A 17365-nucleotide genomic window follows, 5' to 3' on the forward strand; every position below is an offset into this window, starting at 1 on the left:
GCACGGCACCCTAGTCTGTACAAGTGTTCAAGTTCCTTTTTTGGACCTGTTTTCTAAAAGCCTGTTCCCGGAGAAGGAAAAGGCTGGCACTGGTTTGGGGAAGCCAGGCCTGCTGCCCACACAGCGGCCCCGGCCAGGAGACGGAAACCGGCATCGCGCCCGGACTACGCGGTCCCTCCTGGAAACCGCTACAGCCTGCTGCCCGCAGCCCTCTCCTAAGCGTCCCCAGGCCCCTGGGCGCTTGGCGACCCCCAGCTCCCACCCACCCCACCCACCCGGCGTGAGCCCCGCGCACACCGGAGCAGGTCCCAGGCTCCCTCCTGACCCACATCCGCCTCGCCGCCCCCACCCCAGACGTCTCTGCTTTTTTCTGGAACTGACTGGCCTGGGAGCGCACCTGGGATCGGGGAGTTCCCCGGGAGGTTAGCGTGAAGGACACATGACGTCCACGCGTCCTACGCAGGGTTCCCGGGGCTCCCCGCGGAGGGCTCGTCGTGTCCTCCCCGCGGTCCACTTCCCACAGAGTGCTCACTGTACATGACATCGGGTCTGGTCCGTGGCCGTGTGGGGGCCCGAGAGGCAGCCCCCTGTGTCCCCGCTGTCCCGTGAACCTACCTTCGGGCCTGGATGAGCCGCTTCACCAGTGTCATCTTGCTCTGCAGCTGAGCCAGCTTGGTCTCATGGTCCAGGGGGCTCTTGGCCTTGGCCTTGGCCAGGCACTTGTAGGCCTCGGTCAGCGCCCCGTGGGCTTTCTCGTAGTTTTGGTATTCATCGATCTCCACCTGCAGAGAGGAGACCCGTCAGGGCCCACAGGGCTCCCCTGGCCAACGGGGTGGGCCCGGGGCCGGGCGGAGGGCCTCTACCTGGGCACAGGCGTCGTAAAAGCCCGCCAGGAGGTCCAGGGCGCGCCCCTTGGTGTAGAAGCTGATGATGTTCTTCATGATCTCCGGCTCCTTCCGCCAGTCCAGGGACTGCAGGTAGTTGGCAGCCATGATGTAGATTTCCTTTTGTCTCGAGACGCCCGCAAAGAACACGATTTTCTCCGTGTCCCCCGACTTCAGCAGCGCTCTCATGGCCTAGACGGAGAAACGCCAGGACGCGCCGCGCGGTTTCGCCACCAGAGGGAGCTCAGGGCTCCTCCGTCCCGCCGGTCCGCGCTGGGGCGGGTTACACTCGGCCGGAACCGGTCCCAGCGGGCGGGCGTGCTCACCTTCAGCTTGTTGCCCGCCTGCGTGTACTTCTTGGTGGCCAGGTGGTAGCTGCCCTGGCGCATGCAGCAGTCCGCGACCTCCTCCAGCAGCTGGCGCCGGGTCTCCTCGGACAGCTCCTTGGAGCCCTTGGGCACCGTCATCTTCTCGGCCATCTCCTCGGTGATGCGCATGTTCTGCTCCAGGCAGAGCTGCAGGGCCTCGCGGTGCTGCAAGCGCAGGGCAGGGGCCGGGAGGGTCACCGGGCGCAGGGCCTGACTCTCACACTAGGACCGCCCTGCAGAGCGAGCGGAGGTGGGGGGGGGGAGCCCCGGAACACACTAGCTGCTTGTGGGAGAGGAAACCAGACACTGATTTTCTTCCACGATTCTTTTCAAAGTCTCAAGTTAAAGGTTTGAAGTAATTTTCTTAAAAGTGGGAAATTTTATGTCCTTCAATTGAAAACACGTCTCGCCCAAGAACGTGTGTCTCGGAGGCCACTCCATCTCTGCGGGGCTCGGGGACCGCCCCTCTCCTGGCCGCGCCGCCTCCTCCCGCGGGTGGAGCCCCGGTGCCCTGCTCCCGCAGCTGCCCGTGCGCCGTGGGGACTCCTCGGGACCAGCAGTGCAGGCCGCGTTCCCGCCGCTACTGAGCACATCTGGGTCCCCTGACCATCCAGCCTGTTGGCAGCCTTCTCACCTTGACAGTGTAATCAGGGCAAACGGATCTCCCCGAGTTTGGTTCGGCATTTCTCTTATTATGAACGAGGCTAAGAATCTGATGTTCTGGAACCGCCCACATTTCCTTCCTTTTTTCCTTAAGTTTACTTATTTATTTTGAGGGGGGAGGGTGAGAGAGCGAGAGAAAATCCGAGTCACCAGCAAGGAGCCTGAGATGGGGCTCGAACTCACGACCCTGAGATTATGACCTGAGTTGAAACCAAGAGTCAGATGCCTAAGGACAGAACCACTCAGGTGTCCCCACCTACGCTTCCTTCTTAAAATAAACTGCCCATAATCTTTTTGGTTTCCTTGTGAGGTAAATTTCTCACTGGTTTATAGGAACGCCATACATATTAGGAACACAAGACTTTGGGACAGACGTAGAACGTATCTCTTTCCCATTTTATAATTTATCTTTACTTTTTTATGGTGTTTTCTTCCCTATGTGTTATTTTCAAATTTGTGTTTGGTCAAATCGATCAGTCTTTCCCATTGGGTTTTGAATCCTACATAGAGCTCTGACGCCTTCTGTGTTTTTAGGCTCGTCCGGGACACCCCGTGGCCTCCGGTGGAATGGCTGCTGCTTTGCTGGCGCACCTAAGCCTTAGATGCGTCTGGAATTTACTGGGACATGAGATGAGAGGGTTTCCTTTTGTGCTTCCCAAGCGGCTGCCTGGGTGCATCAACCCCTTTTACCGGACGCTTCATCTCTTGCCCTCTGTGGTGAAACGCTCCCCAGAACATGCTAGATGCACATATAAATGGTTCTGTTTCCGGCTTTTCTAGTATCTTCCACTGACCTGTAGGCCTGATCCCGCGCCAGACCGCAAGTATTCTACCTTTGATGTGTTTTACAATCTTTGGGCTTAGTCACCTCTTGGTAATCTTCTTCCAAAATTTTCCTGGCTGTTCTGGCTTATCTGGTTTTCACTGTGAAACCGCAGGATCCGCGTTTCTGGCTAGAGAAACCGCTGTGGTGATTGTGCTGGGGCCAGACTGGGTCTGGGGCTGCCGTAGGGAGGGTGGACACGCGCACCTCTCGGTCTGGACGTGAACACGGCACGTGCCTCTTGCCGGCTCAAGAATTTCCGTGTCGCTCACCAGTGAGGCCCCAAGCCACAAGGGTAAGTCTGGCTCCAAGAAGAAGTAACTTTCACTTTGGACAGGCTCACTTTGCATGATGAACAATTTTATCTCCGTTCAGTGGCCACAAGGGACAGTCTCTCTACTTACAGACATCACTGCGACGTGGTAAGGGCGTTCTCTGCAAAACGCTGCCCGCCGGCAGCGCTGAGGACGCGGCGTGACGGGGGCCCCCCGCGCACGGCCGCTGGGAGGAAAGGGGGCAGCGGCCGCACGAGGCCGTCTGGAGGGGCCGCAAAACACCGGAACCGAGTTCCCAGATGGGTAAAAATTCTGGGGGAAAATACCTGGAGCGGTGGAAGGCAGGCGGGGTAGGGAGAGCTGTCCCCCGCGTGCACAGTGGCCGTCCTCACAGGAGCCGGGGTTGCAGGCGACCCCGGGTCTGTGGACGGGAACACGAGACAAGAGTTCTGCTCAGCCTGGGAAAGGAAGGGGATCCTGACACCTGGTACAGCACCCGCGAACCCTGACGTGTGGCTCGCGGCCAAGCGAACCGGACCCAGAAGGGCAGGTCCTGGAGGACTCCGCCCACACGGTCTTCCGAGCCGTCAAATCCACAGACACAGAAGGGAGGTGGTGGGTGCCCGGGGAGGGCGGCTGGCATCCTACAGGGACAGAGCTTCAGTTTTGCAAGATGACAGGAGGCACGTGGAGACCACTCACACCACGGCGTCAGCGATCCTGACACCGCTGACCTGACACTTGGAAAGGGCGGGGCCCCTGGGGCTCAGTCGGTTAAGCATCTGACGCTTGGTTTCAGCTCAGGTCATGGTCTCATGGTTCGTGAGTCTGAGCCCCATGTTGGGCTCTGACGGCATGGAGCCTGCTTGGGATCCTCGCCTCTCCTCTCGGCCCCTCCTGCGTGCGCATGCGGGCGCACGCTCTCTCTCTCTCAAATAAGTAAACGTAAAGAGTTTTTAAACAAGTTCAGGAGATGGCTAGGATGCTAAATCTGATGTTACGCGTATTTGCCGCACACACACACACACACACACACACACACACACACACACGAAACGCGCTCCTTCCCCCCCCAGGGCAGGCGGGGCCACAGCCTGCGTGTGAAGCCGTAACCACGAGAGACGGCGAAGCCACGTCCCCCGGGTTCGGAAAAGGCGGCCCGGGCCTCAGTGCCGAGCGGGGGCCCGTCCGTACCTTCTTGGCGGCCAGGAGCAGCTCCACCGCCTTCTCGTACTGATTGTGCTCCAGGAAGAAGTCTGAGCAGCGGGCCAGGAGGGCGGGGTCCGACCTCTCGTCCAGGTCCTCCGCGATGAGCTGCAGGGCTGCGAACTGCTGGCTGGCGAAGGCCAGTTCCAGAGCCTTGGAGAAGTGGCCGGCCTGCGGGCGGCAGGGCACCCTGAGCGGCTGCCCAGGCCCCAGGTCCCGGCGACGCCTGAGCCGCCCCCCGGGCCCCGGCCCCTCGCTCACCTTGTGGTAGAGCAGGACGGCCCTGTCCACGTGCTCGCCCTGGTCCTCATAGTAGAGGGCCGCCTCCGTCATGTCCTCAGGGGAGCTCAGCAGGGCCAGGTTCATGAGCTGGTCGTCCAGCCCGTTCTCCTGCGGGGACGGGGGACACGGCGCGTCCTGTGCACTCCGCGCGGCCGTGCCGCTCGCACACACGACTGTGCTTTCTGGGGTCTGCGTGTCCCCCGGGGGCCGCGCACAGAGGGCTGGGGGCTCCCCTCTCTTCCTGTGAACGCCTCGGGGCCCAGCTGACGCCAGGGCTTTCCAGGCCCACGCGGGACGTCCCCCCCGCCGGCCCGGGTGCTCACTCGAGAGCCATGCTTCGCTGCACGGCCGGGGAGGCTGCCGCGGCAGCGGGGGCCCAGAGGGAGGCGGGCCTGGTGGGGCTCCGGCCTCGCGGCGCGCACCCCTCCCCCTCCCGTCCTAAGGGGCCGAGCGGAGCCTCCCAGCTGCCCGGCCCCCGCCCCGGGGCGGCACGCCTGCCGCCGCCTACCTTGCACAGGCGGATGGCGTTGTTGAAGGCCTGCGCACGCGTGTAGAAGTGCACCGCCTGCCGCACCTCGTCCTGGCTCTCGTACTGCCGGGCCAGGTGGTAGGACGCGGCCCAGTTCCCGCTCTCGTTGGCTATCTCCGCAGCCTGGAAAGAGGGCAGGGGCCTGGGGCCGCGTCTCCGCCTCCCCCCGCGGGCCTGCCCCCCCACCCCTACCTTCTATTAAAAACTTTTAAAAATATTTCTTCATTTTTGAGAGACAGCGCGTGGGTGGGGGAGGGGCAGAGAGCAAGGGACACAGAATCTGAAGCAGGTTCCAAGCTCCAAGCTGTCAGCACAGAGCCGGATGTGGGGCTTAAACCCGTGAACTATGAGGTCATGACCCGAGCCGGAGCCGGCGGCTTCACCAGCTGAGCCCCCCGGGCCCCCCGGGCCGAGCCCCCCGGACCCCTGCACCTACCTTCTGGACGTCGCCCTGGAAGCAGTGGATGCGAACCAGGGAGAAGCAGTCCTGCGCCAGCTCGTAGTAGCGCAGTGCGGCGTCCATCTCCGCCTGGCTCTCCAGGTACTGGGCCCACCACCGCCACAGGGTCCTGGGCGAGCCCGCGAGCTCTGTTCAGGGCCTGCACCCCCACAAAGGAGCCCGGGGCCCCAGCACCACGCTCACGGCGCCCCTTGCCACCGAGAGCCAGGAGGGCATGGCGATGCAGGAGAGCGCGGACGCCTCATGCCCCCCCGCCCCGTACAGCGGGGACACTCACTTGTCCTTCATCTTGTTGACATAGAGCTCCAGGGACTGCGGGTCCTCCGAGAGCATCCTGGGCACCTCGAAGCGGTGGGTGTCCGACTTCTCATAGCTGCAAGGCGAGAGCGGCTGCAGCCCCTCCCGGAGCCCAGAGCCCGGCGCAAGGTGCTCGGGGGGCCTCAGGTTCTCCGGCTGAGACGGAGCTCTAGCTGCCCACCCACCCAGACGCCCCCACCTGCCTTGAGGCGGCGCCTGCAGCCCTCCCCGGGGCAGAGAACAAGCAGGGGCCCGGGGCCTGGCTCACTGGGTAAGGGCCAGGGCGTGGTCGCCGCTGGCCTCCAGGTGCCTGGCGTAGTTGTAGTGGGTGGTGCGCAGGTGCACACGGTCCCGCAGCTCCGCCGCCCCCACGGCCTTCTGCCACTGGCCGGACGCCTGGTGCAGCTTGTTGAGGAGGTCATAGCGGCCACACTTCCTGTACAGCTGCTCGGCCTCGTCCTGGAGGAGGGACAGCCAGCGTGGGCCCTTGCGCTCCAGGCGCCCTGCGGGGCCCCCGGGGGGCAGGCCCGCGTGGAGGTGCGTCCATCAGCCAGGACGGCCGGGGGCTGTCCCTGCCTGGCGGGGAGGGGACCCCACCTGGCGCATCGTCCCGCGGACCGGGCGCCACCCCCAACCCCGCCCGGCCTCCCGGGTGCAGGATGGGCTGGGGGCCCCACGCACGTGCCCGAGACGGGGGTGGGGCTGAAGCTCGAGGCCCAGACAAGCGCACGATGGCCTCCCCGGTGGGCTGGCCGCAGCCAAGCCGCCCACGCTGCCCGCACAGGGCGGTGCCCGGCTCACCAGCATGCCCAGCTGTATGGCCAGCATGGCCACCCGGGCCTCCAGCTCCGGCTCCTGCTCGGCCTGGCGCAGCGCTCGGGCTCCGCGCGCGTGGCCCATGTTCCCCAGGCACACCTTGGCGACGTCCAGCCTCTGGGTCTTCACGCACATGCGGGCCATGTTCTCCCAGACCGCCTCGCTGTGGGGGGGGAAACGCCAGCTCCTTCAGCCCGGGGCCCTCGCGCTGCCAGCCCCCCAGAGCCGGGGGCCGGATGGGCTTCCCCAGCACAGCCACACGGCAGACCAGGACCCCAACGCCTTCCAGGGCTGAAGGCCACCGGCGTGTCCCCTGCAGCCAACAGGGCTAGGGATGCGCTCAGGCTGTTTCCTCCCTGCCGCGAGGGCTGTCTGCTGTGCCAACGCAGACCCCCACTGTCTGTGCCCTCAGCTGGGCCGAGGAAGTGCCCTCCTCCAGCAAGGGACCCACAGGGACGAGGGGCCGTAGAGCCTTCACAGGCCAGAGGGCCTGGGGAAGGGGGCGTGGGGCCCCAGGCCCGATGCTCCTGAGGACCAGTGCACGAGGCCCAGCGTGGGTCGGTGGGCCCCTGCCCCGGGCTGAATGGAGGCCTGGGTCCCAGCACATCCCCAGGATCCCATCCTGGTCCTCACTCCCACTGGCCCCTTGACTCCACACAGCTCCAGGGAGGGGACGTTCGGAGGCATGGGTCCCTCTCCCCACGTTAGCCTTCCAGCAAGTTCTTTCCAGCTGACGCTGACCAACAGTGACCAGGGCTCCTGCCCGCCTTGAAGATCGCAGTCTCCTGTCTAGAAACCTCTGCCTGAGGTAGCCCTCCACCTTGGGAAACAACACTCCACAGAACTCAGGGTCCCGGCGCCGTGGACCCCGCACTCAGCTCCTCAACACGGGCAGGGGGCGGCTGGGTGTGCGGGCCCCCGGGCCGGGGCTGTGGGCCCCGCGCATCTCCCCACGGCCTTGCCGTGAAAAGTGGGACGTCCCTGCCCAGGGCGGCGGAGGAAGGGCCTGTGTCAGGGCAGCACCTCCAGTCGGCTGGCTGTGTCCGCACGCAGGACGGGGCCCCTGGGCTCTGGCCAGCTGCCAGCCCGCAGTGTTTCCTGCCGTCCGCCGGGCGCACTCACATCTGCACTTCATCACGGTGAGCCGCACAGGCCGCCTGCCGAGGGGCCTGGCCTGGAGACGCCCTGCTTTCGTTCCGGAGGCGCTGCCGGAAGCGGCCCCGGAGGCCCCTGTCCTCGGGCCTGCCCCTCAGGCTTGCGGGGGTCACGGCTTCCCGGGGTGGCCAGCAGCCCCAGCTTCTCCGCTCTTAGCTCCCGCCACAGTGCTCGGCGCAAGCAGCTCTGGGGGACAGCGAGGGCCCTTGGGGGTTCGGGCACCCAGGGCGGGCCACACGGTCACACGGGTGGAGGAGAGGGGTCCTCTGCAGGCAGGGCCAGATGGCAGATGGCCCGATAGGAGGACCCGGTGGGTGGCCTGGGGCTCCCTGCCTCACCTGGTAGAGGGACCGGAAGGAGCTGGGCCAGTGGCCATCCAAGACCACGCCCAGAGCTGTGGTTTAATAAGCAGGTCTGATCCCTCCTGACAGAAGAGGGGGTGAGCCGCCTTGTCGAGTGACCCCTGCACCGTGTGCTCAGGGACAATGATGCACACGCTGGTCCCCCTCGGAGAAGGGGGGGTGGCCCCGCCGGGCAGACAGGACCCTGTCCCCCCGCAGCACTCGGGGGCCTGGAGCAGAGACAGGACAGAATGAAGGCAGTGGGGGGGAGTCAGCGGCACATGTGCCACAGGAACACAAAGCCCAGCAGGGACCCCGAGGTGCAGACGCTGTCCCGAGACCCGTGGCTCTCCAAGGGCCCCCCACAAGACTGGATGGAGGGGCCGGGGCCCTGGCCGGTCCCGCTGCTCTGACGTGACCGTCAGCACAGCCTGAGCACGCCGCACGTCACCACCGCGCATGTGGCCCCAGACCGAGGTCTCCCCTGGGTCTGCGTTCGTCACCGCTGGCGGTAAACCGAGTCTGACTTATATGATGGGTCACGTGGTGGGGGAATGTCTGTGACCCCAGGTCTCTGACCATCCTTGAGAAATGATGCCGTGGCGAGTGTTAATAATTCTTGAAGATAACCGTTACTAACTTGATGATTGCCACCTGTTAGATGACTTGTCCAGGGAGGCCTGATGGGTGTCGAAGCCCCCGGAACTTTCCGGAGCTCCAGAAGCCGGAGGCGAGGGGGGCGCAGACACCCCAGCCGCCGACCGGGGCGAGCCGAGGGGACCGAGCCAGTCCCACGTGGCTCTCCAGGTTGTGGGCCCCTCTCGCCACCTCTGTGACCTGGGCAGGCGTGCGGCCCCCCTCCGGTAACGGGTGCGCCTGGTGCTGGCCGGGCAGCAGGTGAGGGCAACAGCCGCCCGGGGCCCGGCTGGGCGCGGGGCTCTCCAGAGAATGGCACAGCCTCTCCCCTGACTGTGTGCACGCACAGAAGGCTGGCAGCTCCCTCACCAGTGACGTGCCCACCACCCACGGTCCCCGCCGGGGGACCTCCTTGCACCCCCAGGACGGTGCCCTGGCCCGGCTCTGCAGGTGTGGCCCCGACCCAGGCAAAGGCCTGTCTGAGGAGGCTCTCCACCACGCCCGGCCATTTCCTCCACTGGCTGTGAACCCCGCGATAAGAGCAGGGGCCTTGTGGGCTGGTGACAACCCCCCCCTCCCCGCCCCGTGCCCTGCCCGTCCTGAGCTGGGTGCAGCTGTCCCCAGGCCCAGCAGGGGCGCGTGTGGTACCTGAGTGCCAGGCTGGTGGAGCCCGAGCCAGCCAGGTGGCACAGCGGCCTGTGCAGGGAGGGCGGGGGGGGGGGGGGAGGACCCGGAGCGGGGCTTCAGAGGCCCCCCTGCCCTCCTACCAGGAAGCGCGTCCTGTCAGCGTCTGGCTGCGGCAGCCTGGCCGCTCTTTGTTGCAGTTGGCTACGCCCTCCATCCAGCTCACAAAAAACAGCCTCAAAAACAACCATTTCCTCTCTGCCGAGGGGGGAGCACACGCTCGCCTGCACACGCGCGGACACACAGGCACACGCGCTCCCCCAGCCGGGCCCTCTGCTCTCCAGGACCGGCCGTCCCGCGGCGGAGGCACGGGCAGGCGCTCGGGCCCAGCTCCCCGGTGCTGCTCGGGTTCTCGGGGGCGAGGCGGGACATACCCCACGGCGCCGCCCGCCCCTCCAGCTGCTCACGGGGAGGAGAGGCCTGGCTCCTCAGGAAGACGGCGCACGCACGACCCCGGACTGTCGCTGGCGCCCCGGAGCCCTCCCCGGGATGGGCCAAGAGGCTGGCTGTGGCTCGGGCCTGGCCCCGCTCCAGGTGCAGGAGGCAGGGTAAGCACGGGCCCAGGTGGGCTCACCCGCACCCGCTACCTGGGCCTTCTCGATGCCTCTGAGGATGAGCGCTGATGTCCTCTAGCAGCCCCTAGCTGCCCGCGGCTCTCCCTGGCCACAGCGACCGCCCGGGGCTGGGACTTTCTCCACGGCGAGCGGACGGCACCGAGTCAGCAATGACTGTTCAGAAACTGGTGGCCACGGCGGTGCTGGTGGCCCTGGTCTCTCTCGTCCTCAACAACGTGGCAGCCTTCACCCCCAACTGGGTGTACCAGACGCTGGAGGACGGGCGCAAGCGGAGCGTCGGGCTGTGGAGGTCCTGCTGGCTGGCGGACAGGGCCCGGGGAGGGCCGAGCGCCGGGGCCCGGCCGGGGCCGGCTGACGCCAGGGACTGCGAGGCCCTGGGCTGGGGCTCCGAGGCGGCCGGCTTCCAGGAGGCTCGAGGCACCGCCAAACGTAAGGCCGCTTACTTCTCTGCCTCCGTTAGGGCGGTCAGGGCAGGCCGTGGGCAGGGGGCGCATGGGCTGATGGGGAGCCGGGCCAGCCCCGGGCCCTGCGCCCGCCCTCCAGGGGAGCCCCAGCGGCAGTTCTGCTGAGCCCTGAGCTGCCTCTGGCTCCTTTAGGAGGGAGTTCTTGTGCGAGTGTGGGGCCGTCGCCACCTTCGCGCTCAGCTCCAGGGCAGACCCGTGAACCAAGTCAAGGAAAACACTCTCCTTGGTGGGAAGCACAGATGGGCAGCGAGTGAGATACACAAGCAGCTTAAAAAACACACAGCTGAGCTCCGACTTCATTCCGTGGCTGGAGAGCCACTGAGGCAGGGACGCAGGTCAGACGGCAGACAGGACTTCCGGGAGGGGACCAGCCTGGGGACCGGGAGGGGGCTCAGGGCGGTGGCTCTCGGCTGGACCTGTTTCCCATTCTGGAAGGTGGGAACAGGACTCTGGCCGTGGGGTCAGGTTGGAGTGCAGGGGAGGACACTCGTCACCTAACACGTCGCCCAGGCAGTCACTGCGGCCGACGACAGGCCTCGGTCTAGCTCGAGCTCATCCTGTAGAGAACGTGCAGCTTCGACAGGGCTTCGGACTGTCCTTGGGGGCTGTCCCGAGTCCTGCGATGGCGCAGGCACGCTCTGGGAAGCGCTCCACCCGCCCCGTGCTTGGAGCCCTGACGCGCTCCCTGACAGACGGGGGCTGCCGGAGGCAAGTGCTCGGCTAAGGTCCCTGCGTGGTTCCGACGCTCACAGCCCCTTCCTCGGGGTCTGGGGTCTTCCATCGGGGAGGGGTCATGCCTGTCAGCCCCTCCCCCCGTCACGAGCAGGAAGTTCAACTTTTCCACAAGCTCAGACTTGGGTCCTGGGAGACTGGCTGGCGGGGAGCAGGTGTCCTGGGTTCTGAGGTTGTCCTGGCCCAGGGGCAGCCCGCGTCCGCCCAGCCCCTGCCCCAGCGTCCAGGCCCGCTGTCCGCCGGCCGAGGCCAGGAGGATACACGGCGCGAATGCGCTCTGCCCGCAGACCCCTCCCCGCCTGGCCGGCCACCCGTGGCCCCGACCACTCAACCAGCATCCTGCGTGACTTGTACAACATCATGCCGCGGGCACGGCATCTGCGGCGGCCGGTCCTTAATCAGTGTCTGAGGGTCAGTCACCACAAACGAGGGAAACGCCACAGAAGCTCCTCGTGAGGGAGACGGAGCTGCTGACGCGCTCTCTCCTGCTCCAGGCGCGAGCGGGGCCGCTGTGCGCGGTGCCCCGGGCTCCCTGGCCCGCACCTGCTGCCCCAGTGTCCAGCCCCGCTGGGCGTCGGGACGGGGCAGGAGGGAGCAGCGGCGCTCCAGCAGGTGCCCGAGGGCTCCCTGACGGGCCGGCCTGTGTGGCGGCAGGCCGGACTCATCTGTTCTGAGCTCCCCTCGCGAGGCCTGAGACACTCCGGACGTCGAGGCAGAGGGGGAGGGGATGGTGGACGTGTGCTCGCTCTGCTCTGGGGGCCCGGTCAGAGCCCCTCTGCGCTCACGGAGCAGACCTGGCGAGGGACCTCACGCCATGACGTTCTGACGGGACCCCACGTGCCGGGACAGGGGCTCCAGGGCCGGGCCCCCATGCACACGGGGTCCTGTCCTCCAGGACCCCTGTTCAGGCGGCTTTGGTCTCTGGTGGCGGTGTGGGGATGCGGGGTCCCCGAGGTCCTCCCCTGGCTCCCACAGAGGCCTCACAACCCGAATCCCTCCCGGGCAGCCTAGCCTTGCTCACTGGGCATGTTTCCCAGCTCTGCATTCCGGGCATTCCATCAGGCACCCTGACCTCCTTTTCTGAAGCGAGGTGTGGCGCGGGTAAATGTGTACGGCTCCCGGGCCCCGGGGCACAACTGTGCGTGTCACTCTGCCCGATGGGGTCATGGGTCCCGGGCCCCAGGGTGCCGCTGTGCGCGCCAAGCTCGACCAGGCCTCAGGCTCTCCTGTCATGCTCCTGCTGGGCGCCGCCGCCCAGGCTAGGCATGCGGTAGGGCCCTGCGCTCAGAGCGCCAGGACGGATAGAGAGCTGGGGGACAGCGAGCAGCGGAGGGCAGGGGCCTGGCTCCCGGGGCCACGCAGGCCACTCTCCTCTGTGCACCTGCAGCCTTCCCTCCCCTGGGTGTGGCTCTGAACCCAGTGGCCCCGTCCTGTGCTGTCAGTGTCCGTGTTTACCACCTCTGTCTCTGAGGTCACGCCCACCTCCCAAATCCAACCACCTTTTACTGCAGAAGACCGTCTGTGCGGTCACGTGTCGGTCAGCACAGCACCGGCAAAGACAACGGAGTGTGAAGACCCCGAGCGTGGGAAGGGCGTGGCCCCCACGGACAGGGAGGCCGGTCGGTCTTCCAGAGCCTGGGAAGCCCGTTGTCTGCACAGCAGGGCCCGTCTGGTCTCACGCAGGCACGTGCGGCCGCTGCTCAGGCAGGCCGGACTTGGGTAGTGCCACCAGGCTCGGGAGAATCGGACTGAAGCCTGGCTCGCGGCCGAGCAGGGAGGTGAGGAAACGTGGAGCCGGCGCCTCCCCCTGCGCCAGGGGTCCCCACGCGCCTCCCTGCGCTTACTGGGTCAGAGGAGCGTCAGGCCTTCTGGCAACCGCAGGGACCTTTCCGTGAGTTGTCAGCCGCCGGAGCGAAGCCCTCGGGGCAGGGCAGCGGTGTCTCCCCTGGGGAAGAGCGTAACAACCGGCCACGCTCCCTGTCCACGCAGCAAGCCAGGGCAGAGGCGGCTGCCGGCTCCGGAAGGTGTTCAGCCCGGAGCCTGTCCTCCTCTAGCAGCCCCTCCCTCCTCCTCTCCTTCCAGAAGTCTCTGTGGCCTTGGGGCCTCCCTGACCGCTACAGCCTCCCGGGTCTGCCCCCAGGGAAAGGGCGGGAGCCCCCGGCCCCAGGAGGACCGGCTGGCGCACAGCCGGCAGGATGGCCGGCCCAGCGGCATCCCTGCACTCTGGGCTCCTCGGGTGCTAGATCCGAGGGCTGCCTGTCCACCGGGGGGGGGGGGGGGGGGGGGGGGGGGGGGGGGGGGGGGGGGGGGGGGGGGGGGGGGGGGGGGGGGGGGGGGGGGCGAGTCAGACACCGTCGCGGGCTGGGGCCCGGTGGGGGCTCCGTGGGCCGGGCGCACCCCGCAGGCCGCGCTGCAGCACGCCGGGAGTCTCTCTCCGCAGCCCTGGCCCCTGGATCCGGGGCCGGTGCCGGGGGGGCGGGGAGGGGCGAGCAAGGAGCCGGGGGGAGGGCCGTGGGGCTGCGGGCTGACCCCTGTCCCTCCTCCTGTCGTTCCCACAGTGCAGTTTGACATGATGCGCGCCTGCAACCTGGTGGCCACGGCGGCGCTCGCGGCGGGCCAGCTCACCTTCGTGCTGGGGCTGGCGGGCCTGCCCCCGATGTCGCCCACGTCGCAGTGCTGGGAGGAGGCCATGGCCGCCGCGTTCCAGCTGGCGAGTAAGTAGCCACGGGCCCTGGGCAGGTGAGGCGCTGCGCCCTCGGCTCTCGGGGGGCTGGCCTTCTGCGGCCCCCGCACCCCGTGGGGCACCTTCCGGCCCGTTGCTGGGGTGGAAGTGAGGACACGGCAAGCGCCCAGCGGCGTGGTCCCGTTCACCGGGGCCCCGGCTGCGGGCACCCCGGAGAGACGTGCTCTGGTGTTTGCTCTGCCTGTCTGCAGCCGGCGGGGCTGGCGGTCTGGGCTCCAGGTCCTGCCACGACGGTGCCAGTCTGGCACGGGCAGGGGGAGCCCTCACGGCGGGGAGGTCTGGGCCCCTCCTCGAGGGCAGCAGAAAGTGTGGAGGACACCAGTGCACGTCCTGTGTCCCGGCTCCCAGGCCCGTGGCCTGTGCCGCCGCAGGGGCGGGCTTGGGGGCTCCAGAGCCGCGAGGGGGCGGCTGTGGGGGTAACCAGAAAGGGCGGGTGTGGACGCACCCATGGTCCTGAAAGGCTGAGGGGTGGTAAAGGAGGAATGCGACAGTTCCAGGAGGTTCCACACAGGTAGGTAGCCACGGAAGCCACAGAAGCCGTCCAGGTGACCCCAGGGAGTGGAGGGGTCGCTCTGCCGGCCTCCCCCCAGCCACTGCTCTGGCTGCTGGCTCGGTGCTCCTGATTGCGGAAACCCGGGGCAGTTCAGGGCCCCACGGCCTGCTGGGGACAGTCTGGCCGCGGGCCCATGCGGGGCGGCTGTCAGCGGGCCCGCTCACCTCCCCGGCCGCAGAGGACGGCCGCGGGGCCCAGCGGTGAAGGGACGGTTCCAGCAGACCCAGCGGAAGACGCGGCAGGAAGTCCGAAGTGAATCATTCCGGGAACAACGGCCTGGGCCCTTATCTTTCTGGGAGGGAGGCTGACAGGCCGGCAGGAACTCACACGCTGCAGAGTGAGCCGGGTGGGAACCAGGAATTGGAAACGGGCCTTCCTGTGCCTGTTAATAGACGGCGGTGGGCCTGGGAGGACAGAGGGCCCGGCGGCTTCCAGCAAGGGGCTGAGGGAGCTGGACACGCGCCTGGGCTCTGTCACCTGCAATCCGTGGGGGGCGGGGCAAACTGCCAGCCCGTCTGTCCGTCCCCGCCGGGCTGGACTTGAGAATCGAGGAGGTGGGTGGGCCATTCCCCTCGTCCATGGCTGTGGGTAGAACCATGGACCACCCAAAGGACCATGACCGTTCAGAAAATGACCTCTGTCCTCTGCTGACCGGAGGGCCACGTGGCAGAAATGGGGTCCCCGACCGCATGGGGCTTCTCTGAAATCCTATTCCCTCCGGGAGGAAGTGGAAGACTAGGAATGTTCAATGGCCCTGAAGCAAGCAAAGGGACGGATCTCGACACTGGAAATAACCCCTGTGGCAGCACCAATGCACCACAGCACCTTCTGTTCGGAATTGCCGGGAGAGAGACGGCGGGTTTGTGCAGATGCTCTGGGAACAAGACAGCGTTGTTCCCAGAGGGTGTATTTTTGAAAGGACACCGCGAGGGCCCGGTGAGGGGCAGGCGCACTCCGCTGGGCGTCCCCAGGCCCCGGCGCGCAGGCCACTGGGAAGAGCTGGGGGCCCCGTCTCTGCAGGCGTCTCCTGGTGGCGCCCTGCCCTCACCCCCACAGGTCTGTTTTGCCCACAAAGGAAATGCACTTGGCCGAGTTTAGACTTGTTTCGTTGACAAACAGTACAGAATGCAGCCGTGTGCCTTTCTGCCACCACACTGCTAATTTTAGAGTTAGGTTTTTTCCTGTGCTCCGCTCTGCTCTAAACAGTCAGGGAGACTGAAGGGCGCCGGGACATCCTGTCCCAGGAGGGGAAGTGCCTGCCGGTACCTGTTATGCAAGCGAAACTTCAGCCCCCAGAGCTGCGGCCAGAGGGTGGCGGCGGGGAGAGGAGGTGCGGGCGAGTCTGCGGGGTGAGCTGGAGCCCGCAGGGGCCGCGGCGCCTGCCCTCGGCCACTCTGCCCCTCGCACCTGCCCCTGCCACCAGGCAGCGGGCACCCGCCTGCTGGTAGAGCCTCCCACGGGGAATTCTCATGTACTTCAGAGCTGGAAACCCTCCTTTCTGTCCCGTGTTCCATCTCTACCCACAAGCCGAACATCCCTGTGTGGCCTCCACGTCCGCCCCACAACGACGGCTCCCGTCGGGGCTGCGGTGGCCTGGCGGCCTGGGGGACCCCGTCCCGGGGTGAACACCCGGAGTGGGTGGGCCCTTGCCATGGCCATGCGCCCGTACAGACTGCTGGCGGCTGGCTGTGCAGACCCCTCCCCTGTCCTTCATCCCCGCGCTCGTCTGCGTCTGCTCTGGCTGCTCCTGTGCACCCTGTCTCATCGCCGCAGGTGCCGCCGGACCTGCCTCAGACCCCCAAGCGATGCCTGGAGCAAGGCAGCGGAGGGCGGGCACAGTGGGGCGAGGCCCCTTTGCTCTGGAGGCTCCCTGAGCGTGCCAGGGCCCTCCCTGGGGCGTCCAGGTGCGATGAGCCACCTCTGCCCCGTGGTCATCCGGACCTCCAGCCACGCACCTGCCAGGGGTGCCACACAGAGCCTGGTACGCCTGCCGGAGATGCCAGCCTCCTCCTTGCCAGAACCGGTGGCTCCCAACTCTCCTCCCAACTCTCCTTGGTGGGACCCCACCTACGACTGGTCAGGTCCCAGCGGCCCCCGGGCTCCGGCTGCCGCGCAGGACGGACAACATCTGTCCCCAGGCGGACACTTCCAGGCGGGACTCCCGTGACTCCTCAGGGCTCCAATCCTCGGCGGGGTTGCACCTTTGAGAGGCCACTCCCCGGGCCCTGCCCCTGTGGCGTCGGAGCATCGTGGCTGCGGGCACATGTTCAGGCTGGCGTGGGCCTGCCACGCGGCATCGGGCTCCCCCCGGGGTGGGAGGACCCACGGCTGGCGGTCTTGCCTGATGACGCGGTGGGGGCCTGAGGACCACGCTGCTCCCCCTCCGCCCCCCCTGCTCGTGGCGAGCGTGCGCGGCGCCTGCCACCCCTCCGGAGACTGAGAAGCCCCCCCGCACTGCAGCAAGGGCCCCGGAGGCTGTCCCGGGCCAGGCCCTCTGTGTCGGGGACGCCCAGGGGCGCTGAGGAAGATTCCAGTCACTCTGTGACGTCCCAGCGGGGGGCTCGGGGGCCACTGGTGACAAACCCACTGTGGTACAAGGCTGCTCCTCCGTCTCAAGCGTCGTGACTTCGTAGTGTCTGATGTGACTCCTGGGTGGCGGTTTATCGGCTTTGGTCCCGAGGGCCGCGCGTCTCCGGGTCTGCAGAGCCTCAGTCCAGCCTCCGCGCCTGTCATCTGAGGACCCGCAGCCGCTTCAGACTAACGGTTTTCCGCACAGCGCAACCCCGGACGGAGCCGCTCGCGGACAGACGTGCGAGCCGAGCGCACAGGCCGCTGTTCCGCGTCGTGCCCCGCGGCTGCGGGGAGGCGCCGGGCTCTGC

General features: G+C 67.0%; 2 protein-coding genes across 2 annotated transcripts in view; one reads left to right on the forward strand and one right to left on the reverse strand.

The window, feature by feature from the left end:
- Positions 1 to 17365, reverse strand: part of IFT140 (intraflagellar transport 140) — a 60395-nt gene that overhangs the window by 5111 nt on the left and 37919 nt on the right. Inside the window, exons 18-27 of the mRNA XM_029949369.1 lie at positions 6589 to 6766; positions 6056 to 6246; positions 5768 to 5863; positions 5467 to 5599; positions 5010 to 5153; positions 4481 to 4609; positions 4208 to 4390; positions 1211 to 1417; positions 864 to 1076; positions 616 to 782 (exon numbers count right to left, since the gene is read on the reverse strand). Coding sequence (XP_029805229.1) covers positions 616 to 782; positions 864 to 1076; positions 1211 to 1417; positions 4208 to 4390; positions 4481 to 4609; positions 5010 to 5153; positions 5467 to 5599; positions 5768 to 5863; positions 6056 to 6246; positions 6589 to 6766 — 1641 coding nt within the window. The remainder of the gene's footprint in view (positions 1 to 615; positions 783 to 863; positions 1077 to 1210; positions 1418 to 4207; positions 4391 to 4480; positions 4610 to 5009; positions 5154 to 5466; positions 5600 to 5767; positions 5864 to 6055; positions 6247 to 6588; positions 6767 to 17365) is intronic.
- The window catches only part of TMEM204 (transmembrane protein 204), a 12223-nt gene continuing 4394 nt past the window's right edge, over positions 9537 to 17365 (forward strand). The window contains exons 1-2 of the mRNA XM_029947001.1: positions 9537 to 10423; positions 13749 to 13904. Coding sequence (XP_029802861.1) covers positions 10144 to 10423; positions 13749 to 13904 — 436 coding nt within the window. The 5' untranslated portion in view covers positions 9537 to 10143. The remainder of the gene's footprint in view (positions 10424 to 13748; positions 13905 to 17365) is intronic.

The sequence above is a fragment of the Suricata suricatta genome, chromosome 8, assembly GCF_006229205.1.
Source record: "Suricata suricatta isolate VVHF042 chromosome 8, meerkat_22Aug2017_6uvM2_HiC, whole genome shotgun sequence".
NCBI lineage: Eukaryota > Metazoa > Chordata > Mammalia > Carnivora > Herpestidae > Suricata > Suricata suricatta.